Below are 10,495 nucleotides of genomic sequence, written 5' to 3'. Positions count from 1 at the left end.
AAACATCAAGGGAGGTATTTTTCCATCTACAGCTAGTGACATACTTTCACACTGACAAATATCCTATCTTAATTGCATCACATGTTTCAGGCGTCAGTCAAAAGGAGTCTTAGTTCAATCTAGGCTTTCAGAAAGTAAGAAAAGGAATCAAAAATTCCCCCCAAGAAGCTTAACATATACTACTTATACAATAAAAGTTACACAGTGAAAGGGGAATTTCTGCCTGTAAAGAGCTGGCATATTTCTATCAGTGTTATTCGATGAAAACACTCCAAATAAACTGGGCCTGTAAGAATACAGCAGATCTAACACTACTGCAATGATGCTCTGCTGACAAACTCCTTTGCTCAGTGATAGAAGTTAAAGCTCATCATTCCTATTTCAATTTCCACTAGGAAAGGACCTGCAAGCAACTCTGCTTTCAGCAATTATTATTACCCACCACACTGCATGTACTGTGTAGCTTACAATTAGGGTTTACACATTACTAATTACAAGTGTCAGAAAACTGTCTCTGCCTATGCCAAATCCTGTACATGATAAAGCAATTTTTTTAGAAGCTCACAATATAAATGTTCTACCTTGCCAAATATGATTTTCCTGATCCTGGAACACCTCTGAGAAGAACAAGTACTTGACCTATTAGTTGCATCTTTTTTCTCATCATGTGACAAACACGTGGCTGCTGTGCTTGCGGGAGGTTCAATTTTGAGTTTCTATCTTGATCTCCCCATACCTTCAGAGAAGAGCTGCCATCCCAGGCATTTGAAACCACTGGGGAGGAAAGAAAAGGTCCTTTTTCCGAAGTTCTACAGTCAGAAATAGGTTTCCACTGCCCTGGACTGGCAGCCACAGGAATTACAAAACTGTGACTTCCACTGGATGGATAAAACACAGGAGCCATGAGATTCCAGTGCTGTTGAGATTGACCTGATGGTGTAGGAAAATTTAAGTTATAACCCTGCTGAATTTGCTGAGCATTTGCAGGTTTTTGTGTTTTGAAACTGGATGTTTCAGGAGAGATACACGCCTCTGGAAGAGAAGCACTCTGGTAGCTGCTAAAGGCAGTCACTGCATCTTCATGTTGTTCTAGGCACCTTGAATTAGGATCTCCAGAAACAGCTACTCCAAGTTCCATAGGTCTTTGGGAGGACCCACAAGAAGCAGCACTCACACTACTTTGATCCAAAACAGTATCTTGTGTCTGATCAGAATTTTCACACGGTATCTCTCCATTTGATAGTTCATATACTTCTGAAGCCACAGCATGTTGAACATGTATTTCCAATATATCAGAATCTTCCAGTATCTCAGCAAAACTGTCTGATGCAGATGGTGAGCTGGTCTGGATGCTCAGCTGACTCACTGGTGGCTGGGAACAGCAGCAGTTTTCTAAAACCTCATTATTTGTCTCTGCTTGCTCTGGAAAAAGTAGGACATTGCAAACCGAATCAGGTTTTTCCCACTCAGGAAATTTGGTAAAACCACCCTGTTCCAGAGGGTGCTCATGTACTATTTGGTCATTTGCAGAATTAGGCAATTCCTCACTCAAGCTGTAACTTTGAAAGGCATTTTCTAGTAGGGAATCCAGTTCTCCAGTCAGTTGCACACCAGGTGACAGGACCTTTTCTATTGCTGCTCCAGAATAACTATGTGCTGCAGTACCTTCCCCCATTCCTTCATTTGCAGCAGATCTTTGCTGATTAACAAGAGGTAATGATGATGCTGCTAAATCAAAACTCAAGGTTTTTGAGGATGCTACTCCTTTGGCATGGGTGGACAGCTCTAGAAGATGATCCATAGCATCTTCTACTGTTGGGTAAGATAAACAGAATAAAGCATGGTCAACTAAACAAACCCAAGCTGATGCACATGCAGTTTTTTATTTGAGGAAGCATTTATTCCAACTAAAGAAACAACCAAAAGACAGTTCAGCAATTCACCTTTAAACATAGCTTCTGAAATTCCCTTGACCCATTTCTCATTAGAAGTAAAGGCAGAATTCAATACAGATATACTGAAAAATAACAACCTAATAAACTTAAAAATTACTATGGAAATATGTCTAAAAATTACAAATTTTAACTGGAAAAAATCAGAGCTGGATGTTTAAATGGATACTTATTTCTAATCTATCTCATATAGCTCAAATAGTGTAAAATGAACAAAAAACTCTACAAAGGATGAAAGAGCTAGAAGTATGCAAAGTACATTCACTATGGCCCACTTTAAAATGTCCTATCTAATATACCCTGAAAAATCCAGTATCTGCATTAATTCTTTGTAAAGCCACTAAATTGAGTAGAGGGTACCAGTGATCAACATGAACAAAATGAAAAGCAGGCACAAGTATCATCTGAGCCCTAAAGCTAAGCTTCTGTTTTCCTGAAAGTGCAGCAAAAACTTTAAGCTCATTTAAGTATGACTCTGTCTGCACTCATTAAACAAAATCTTTGTCATCCTTCCAGCTTCTGTACTGTATGAAAACAACTTATTAGCACTCAAATATGCCAATGTTTCCATTTTTAAACTACTGTTTACAGTACAAGGCTATGAATTCTACATGTTTACTGCATTCTCCAATAAGCTTTAGATAAAACTGAATAAGATTCAACCTTTACCGTAATAAAGAGTTTGAAGCATGAATCAGTAATTCCATCAAATTTAATTTTTAAATGGACAACAATTATAACAGCACTCTCCCATTTGTTCTTAAGTTTTAAACTCTGTACAATTTAGGTAATAAAACCAGTCCTTTTAATGGTTACCTAGCTTTCATACATACAAAAAAATGTCCAAATCTGCTTTCTTTGCACATATTCTTACAATAATCTCAGTTAATCACATCTGATCATATGCATGCAAATTGATTAAATGCTCCATATGTGGCTGATTCCCCTGCACCTGATGCAGTACTTTTATCACAAGCAAATGACCTTGCATATAGAGGAATTTTAAAACCACAGAAGAATGGGAGGGACTGGGCATAAATATGAAAACAGTCTGTCAGGAGACTTGGGTATGTAGGTCAGCAGAATGTGGGGAAAGAAACCAGTTCCTGGCTTTAGTTCCAGCAAGGCCGCAGAGAACTAAACATGGCAAACAGAATTTGTCCTGCAGAAACTAATCCTCAGTGGACACGACAAGATGACAGTGCAAAATAAATGTAAAACAAAAGCTCAGTTCAAGTATTTAAGGAAAAGCAGATGCTTTCCAGGACCACATATGGCACACCATCAAAAAATTGTGATCTAGAACATCAAACACCCCTAGTACAGAAACAGCTTAAGCATTTTGCAGAATATGGCACAGAAACTAATTGGAAAAACCAGATTCTCCTCACAATTCCACCAGTGCCTGCTCTGTGTCACAGAACAATCCACTCCAAACAGTACCTCCATTTATGGAGCACACTGCTCCATTTATCAGGCTCACAGAAACACTGTTAAAATTGGAGAATCTTACATGGTTGTAAAATTTCAAAACATTATTACTCACCTACTTATAAAAAGTTAAACTCACAAATATGATTGCACCACCCACACCAACTTTTCTGGAGTTGCACCACTTAAGAGCTATCTGCACATGAAACAAAACTGTAATGGCAGCTGTATATTATTTACCTTTAAAGTCACATTCAGACAGAACCATATAAACCACACTAGGATCTAGGTCAGAAAACATCTCTGACATGTTGTTGAAGAGCTCTTCCTTATTGACACAACGCATTGCTTGTGCCACTAAGTGGCTTGGGTCCCCCTGGGATACAGCAACAGCAGTTCTGTCAGAATTGCCATTCCTCTGAGAAGGACTCCCACCAGTTTTCCTCTTCCGTGGCATTTTGTTTTCTAATACCCAGCGTGCTTTTTGTTCTGGTTTGTTCACACAGGGCTGACAGCACCAAGCTTAAAAATCACAAAAAAAGCTCTCCTAACTGGGATAGACTGAACAGAAGTTGCAGACCTGGAATTTAAAAAAAAAAACCAGAAAAACTTTAATAAAATACATAATCACATTTCCATGTCTTCTATTAAAGTAGCTAAAAGATTAAAAATATACATAAGCATACAGGAAAGCATTTTCTAGATGTCTGCCTTTTTTCTTTTCAAATGGCTGACAGCTAGAGCAGCCTTATTTTCCAGTTAACTAGACACGCAATCTGCATCTGGAAGAAAGAAAAAATAGAATGTAGCTTAAAAGAGAAATCCAGAAAAGTAAAGTTTGCAATGCCAGGCGGACAGTTCACAAATACTCCTCTGCTACTGAGGATCAGTTAACATTATGGAACATCTACATTCAGTTAACATTCAGAAACTACTCCTCTTATGAAAGTACTGGAAGATGTAACATGTTATCAAATCTTTCAAGTCTTTCTTGACTTGCCCCCACCCATAACATTTTAAGAAAGAACAGGAATTCTTCAGCGTTCAAACACCGGCAGAGAGGTTGGGGAGTCTGCAACCCCACCATATTCTCAAAACCTGACCAAACAGCCCTGCTTGAACCAGGCTGTTTCAGGGCTTGGGTAACGTGCTTTAGGCACTCCTGCTTAATGTGATTACTGGGTTGAACCAAGTGATATCCAGAAGTGCCTCAGCCTGGATGGAGTTTTTTTTAATTTTTAAAAACACTTTACAACTGTATAAACCATAAAGCAAGAAGAGGCTTCTGTCCACCCCCTACACTTCTGCCATGAAGCCTTTGAACACATCTAGTTACATTACAGCATCTGTAATAACTGCAATTACTGCATTAATCTTGTATAGAAAAGGAAAGCATTTATTAATAGAAATGCAAGCACGAAGTACAGCATGGTCTCCTCTTCTTATTTATATCAGTATCAAAGCTCTGTTGAGTTCTTGTGATGATCATAATAAACTAATTTATATTTTTTAAAAATAATTATTCAGAAGCAAACCTTAGTAAGGCTCAGAAATCTGAAATTACAGCAAAGACTCACTATTTACCAATAACAATTACTGAGTAGGCCATAAAATACCTGTTTTTATATAAAACAGGTATTTTGCCAGCGATGACCAATCAATTCAACATGTGCAGATAAACAGACGGCAGCACTTCCATTTTCACTTAGTCCTTCCCTCCCTGGATCACTGGCACACAAATGACAATGCCAAATTAGTGCCAGATTCAAACAGCACTGATCCATTATCCTCTATCAATCTCTTCCAACAACCAAGAGATTGAACATTTAGCAGAATGTTGACTGTTATGTTCTCAAGTCATAGAAAGTTATGAAAGCAAAACAGACAACTCTAGGACTCCAGGAGTTTCTATTATGTCTATATGGACTTTAGACAGACAAACCAGACGGATGTCTGAAACAATAACAAGGTCAAGGAAGTCTGAAATGCAGGACAAGGAAAACAATACACAGGAAAAGGAAGAAGCAGACTTCCAAAAATAAAGGAGAAACCATAGAAAATACTAGTTGTATTAATTGGCCAGACTGAGCTGGGACAACTGCAGCTGGTTTTTTCATCACACTTTTTTTGGTTCACCTCTCTGATTAGCCATCCTTACACCATTCTTCACTGTCATGAAGAAGTATTCAACAATCACAAAAAAAGTTACAGCAGCCTTGTTTTTCAAACTTCTGTATCTAACTGATTAATCCTCTAGCCAGTAGAAAAGGTTGTCCTAACTTAAACAATGTTGCCCGTGCTAAAAAATGTGATTGTTCCTCAGTCAAAGAGGTTCACTGACAAAGGAAAGATCCTGCAAGGGAGAAAGTTATTCATGCACCTTGACATTACTGTGCAGCAACAGACTTTAAACAGAACACTTCAAGTGTTGCCAGTGTTTGAATACAGCTCTTTTATAATGATCAATCCTGTAAGGACATGCTGCTGAAAAACATACTCTGACTGCAATTCCTATTACACATAACATCTGAAGTATAGGAAAAGAAGCAAACAAGGAGTATTCAAGGGCAGGCAGAACACATGGAATAGAGGAAGAAAAATACTAAACTACTTTTTGAATCAAAAAGATTGCATTAGGAAACCATCAGCAGTAAAGAAAGTATTTTGAGGCCATTACAAGGCCTTATTTTTAAGCAAACAGATCAGAGAAGTATTCTAACTACTACTGAAGGTTTACTAAAAGCATTAAGCAGCTTTGAGAAACTTCTGGTTTAAATGTGACCAAGTTCAAATGGCAAATAATTTATCAGTATTACTTCTCTTCATTTTTAAGGACAGAGGAAGTCTGTCTCCTTGACACAAGGCAAGAGTCAAACAATATGAACAAAGCTGCCCAATTTGTATATATTTTTAAATTTCTCTGAATACTTTAAGGTAGTTAACTCCATACATATAAAAGAGATTGGTTTGGTTTTGGTTGGGTGGTGGTGACAGCTTTTTAGTCTGCCTTACTTTTGGGGTTTTTTAATAATTTCTTAATTTCAAACTATATAAAATATCATGCAATGTCCATGCGAACCTTCTGGCTTTTTAAAAAAAACAAACACATGCACATATATACTTACAAGCGGGGACTGGAAAAAAATTCCTATTTGTAATACATATAAAATAGCAATGGCACAGGACTTACATCTTTAGCTTCACTGAGTTGCCCCATAGTGGCTCCTTTCTCATCTTTCCAAAACCACCACTGATGGCACATTTAATAAAGATCTGCTGTTAAAAACTATAATGCACTCTTCTGTCAGGAAACCATACTTTCTAATATATAAATCAGATGTCAGCAGAAGTGGCTGCTTCCTCCTGACAAAGGAATAATCAGAATACAAATTAAGATTTGTACTTTGCTCACTTTAATCAGTTTTAACACTGAGCAATAGGTTTGAGTAGATTACGCACAGCTAATATCTTAAATAAGTACCCAACAGTTCAAGCTGAGCTCAACTGTAAGTTTTCCTAAGGATAAGAACAGATACCCAATTTCAGTTTTTAGATGACTTCTTATTTTTAAAAAGCTGACTTACATCAGATAATGAAATAACATAGCAGAAGAATTAGCTAGAAATAAATGTAAGTTTCCTCACTTGCCATTCCACTTGGTTCTTCGCCATAGTTCTTAACCATCTTGAAAAGGTTTACATATCCATGCTGGTGAAGACTAGATTCATTCCACCATGTGGGAAATTAGGCAAGTAAAATCTGGCACATTAAAATAAGATTATGTTACTTACACAGCTTATTTGTAAAGTCTTAGTAATGCTAAAGAACTGCACTTGGGTTCATCAAAGCGTCTGCCAACTCCTAATCCATTGTGTACGTACCAAAGATGTTAGGTCTACTCAAAGTCTGACAATTCCAGTTTACATATTAGCCTAGAGCTTACTCCTCACAAGTCTTGTGCTTCCAAACAAACTTTAAAAAAACCCAATCAGCAATAAAACCACCAAACAAAATAAAATAAAGAATAAACACCAACAACAAAAGCCCAAACACACAAAAAACCACCAAAACCAAACTGAACATGTACACCTAAATTAAGTAAACAATTAGAAATAACTATTCTGTCCCATTCCTAACATGACAAGTTGATGGCCTAAATACTCTTCACAAGAAATGGAGATACCCATCTCACATTTTACATCTAACTCCATTCCACTGCTCCAAAGAATTAAAAACTGCTATCAAAACACACAAACTTGTGTGTTCACTTAAGCACAAACTTGATGAGAATCCAAATTTACAAAACAAAGGACATGTTGCAGACATAGAAAGTTATTCACCTCAACAAAGTGGCTTCAGAAAGACCATACCAGGAAAAGCTGAAAAGCCATTCAATTATTTTACAGAACATCCTTTCAACAAAGGTAATTTCCACATTTGTTCATTTGCACTTTGAGGTTTCCTGAGTGGAGAAAAACTATTAAGTATTTAAATACAAGTACAAGAGGAAAAGCAGCCAATGAAATCAAACTGACAGCAATTCATTTTGCTTTCTAGTATTTATAAAATAAGATGATTTTCTGTTTTGGACAAAAGCCACCCCTCTAAAAACCAGAAGGTAAAAAGGAAAGAAAAAACCAGGAAATGCCTTCCAGCAGATTTTTCTCAGTGAGTGTAGGAGTAGCAAAGATGGTTTGGGAGTCTTTTGCTGTCTTCCATTTCTGCCAGCAGTCAGCAAGGGAATAGGTCACTTCATTATTGAATGTGAAAATCCATACCCAGCTCAAGACAGTGCTTCTGGAAACACTTCAAGGATCTGTTCTGCTCTCTCCTTCTTCCACTCTGTGTTATTCCTACTGGTTGTTCCAAGGTCCTGTTCCACAGTTTTAACAAAGGTCCTCTTTTGTCATATCAAGTTCTGTCAAAGTGCAATACACCGACAAATAGGTCTAATTCCTAACTAACTTACACACACCTGCTTTATGCAATCTGTTCTGCTAGGATCTTTTTCCACTTCTGTGATTTTTAAGTCTGTCCAAGGTCAGACAGATTCTTTTGAAGCTGCTGCAAAATAAGTATTCCTTTGAGAAAAAACAAAAGCTTCATCCAACTACACACAAAGTTCAAGAGTACAAAACCAGCACAAACTCATCTGAAGTAGATGCTTATGAAGCAAACACAGCCTGCAGGAAGAACAGAGCCATGTTTCCTAGGAAGGACTCAAAAACTCTTCTGAACATGCCATGTCATGAGAAGTCAACCTGCAGTGGAAGTCACCAAATGTTTCACAGGTGACAGAAGCTGTGGAACCCCACATTGTGCAGTTTCCTTTCAAGACACAAAGCTGCTCTTGCTGGAGCCCTTCCATGGAGCTCCCAGAAAGGGACAGTCAAATCTGCAGGATGTACATGATTAAAGCAGTGATGTAGGAGGAGGAAAGCCATCAGTGAGTGTGTTCTTCACCACCAGGCCTGCTTGAAAGGAACTTCCTTTTGCTGTGTGTTGAAGGACAAAACTTGGATTTGGGCAAAAAAATGCAAGTGGCCCTGGTATTATGAAGAGTGCAGATATGCAGCATGACAAACTAAAAAAAAACAAAAACAACCAGTTATTCTCCTTGTTTAGGAGGAGAAGGTTGTTGCTTGGGGTTTTTTTTGGTTTTGAGTTTGTGGAGTTTTTTTCAGAAAATAGTAAAGAGTATCTGCGAAATGTCTTTCCACTTCTGGGGACATTTAGAGATATTTGATCCTTTTATAGCTTCCCCTCTATGTCCTTCTCCCATACAGCTCACAGCCCTCTAAAGCATGCTGAAGAAAGGGTTTCCCATGGCAAATTTGGCTTTGAGGGGAGACCTTCCAGGATGCTGAGCTACTGGGCTACCTGGGCTGTCCCCAGTGCACACTCCACACTCCCCAGCTGTGTTACTGTGGCCTATGCGCAGTCTCTGAAGCGATGCTGCAGGCTCAAAGAGGAATCTTGTGGTAATGTCGGTGCTTCTGGAATTCCACACCTGACATCAGTACTACTGCTTAAGATTTTATTCCAACTCCCCAGTACAAGTTACAGAGAGGTATTTGGAAAGAGGAAAGAGAACTCCAGAAGTCCTGGAGCTGCAACTTGCCCACATCGTGCTTCCAGAGACTATTCAAAACTCAGCCTTACTCAGTTCTGACAGGCAATATAACTGACAGCTAATTAATGCCCTACTGGCATTCTTACAGTAGCAGAGCCTCTATGAGAAAAACTAAGGCAGCAACCTCTTAAAAGTCAAGGATTATTTTTTTAATGGAGTTGTTCTGCATGTAAATTTAGCTCTATAAACACTCCTGAAATAGTAATTTGACTCTGTCAGCCACTTAGCATAGATTACAAAGTACACAGGCAGGAGTAAAAGACAAGAGACTGCGCAACACCTGAGACCTAAAATCCCCCAAAGCCCCATATGTAACATTTTTATATTCCCTCTGTATCAGTGGCTTCCCCAGATGAAATGCATTAACACTAATACAAAAGAGGAAGAGGATTAAAGAAAAAAGTGTAAACAAGGCAACAAGAAATAGAGACCAACTCCATAGCAAAAGCAAAACAAAAACCAAGAGACAGTAAGAAAAAGCCTGTATTTATTGAAAAATAAAATACAGGATTTTAACACGTGCTTTGATGCTGTTAAATTTTCCTCACCAGTTCTTCACACAGTCTACAGGAACCCGAACTGCACACACGTGGTGCAAGCATGTGACACAAGCAAGCCCTGTCCCAGTCAGGGTGACTGTGCCGGGAAGAATGAGGGTTAAAACTTTCAACCTTACAAACGCATACCATGCTTAACTTTTTCTGCCTTTCTTTAATTTTCTCCGTTTGTATTTCAGCCTTTGGCTTTCAAATCTGAACTAGAGACGGGTTATCTAAAACTTTCACTCTTTTTGGAGTTCTTTGGAGTTCTAAAGAAGTTACTCTCAACTTTTCACTGTAAGGTTCTCCTACAGGACTAAGATGCAGACTAAACTTTGCCAATGCACTGTATAAAACAGCATATAAGTCTCTCTTAACAGTCACGCTGTCCTCAGTCTTCCAGTACATGAGTTAAGAGAAGTACTGGTAAATATGGGGGG

At 38.3% G+C, this 10,495-nt stretch overlaps 1 protein-coding gene across 2 annotated transcripts in view; it reads right to left on the bottom strand.

Annotated features, from left to right (window-relative positions):
- Positions 1 to 9,066, bottom strand: part of N4BP2 (NEDD4 binding protein 2) — a 33,690-nt gene extending 24,624 nt beyond the window's left edge. The window contains exons 1-5 of one of the 2 annotated variants that reach the window (XM_031061310.1): positions 7,724 to 9,066; positions 7,028 to 7,142; positions 6,574 to 6,746; positions 3,624 to 3,963; positions 582 to 1,812 (exon numbers count right to left, since the gene is read on the bottom strand). In XM_031061310.1, coding sequence (XP_030917170.1) covers positions 582 to 1,812; positions 3,624 to 3,840 — 1,448 coding nt within the window. In that variant the 5' untranslated portion in view covers positions 3,841 to 3,963; positions 6,574 to 6,746; positions 7,028 to 7,142; positions 7,724 to 9,066. The remainder of the gene's footprint in view (positions 1 to 581; positions 1,813 to 3,623; positions 3,964 to 6,573; positions 6,747 to 7,027; positions 7,143 to 7,723) is intronic. The other variant, XM_031061357.1, reaches the window with a different exon arrangement.
- Between the last annotated feature and the right edge of the window lie 1,429 nt (positions 9,067 to 10,495).

The sequence above is a fragment of the Geospiza fortis genome, unplaced genomic scaffold (genome assembly GCF_000277835.1).
Source record: "Geospiza fortis unplaced genomic scaffold, GeoFor_1.0 scaffold40, whole genome shotgun sequence".
Classification (NCBI taxonomy): domain Eukaryota; kingdom Metazoa; phylum Chordata; class Aves; order Passeriformes; family Thraupidae; genus Geospiza; species Geospiza fortis.
Note: the sequence above shows the minus strand (reverse complement) of the source record. Positions and strands in the feature narration are given on the sequence as shown.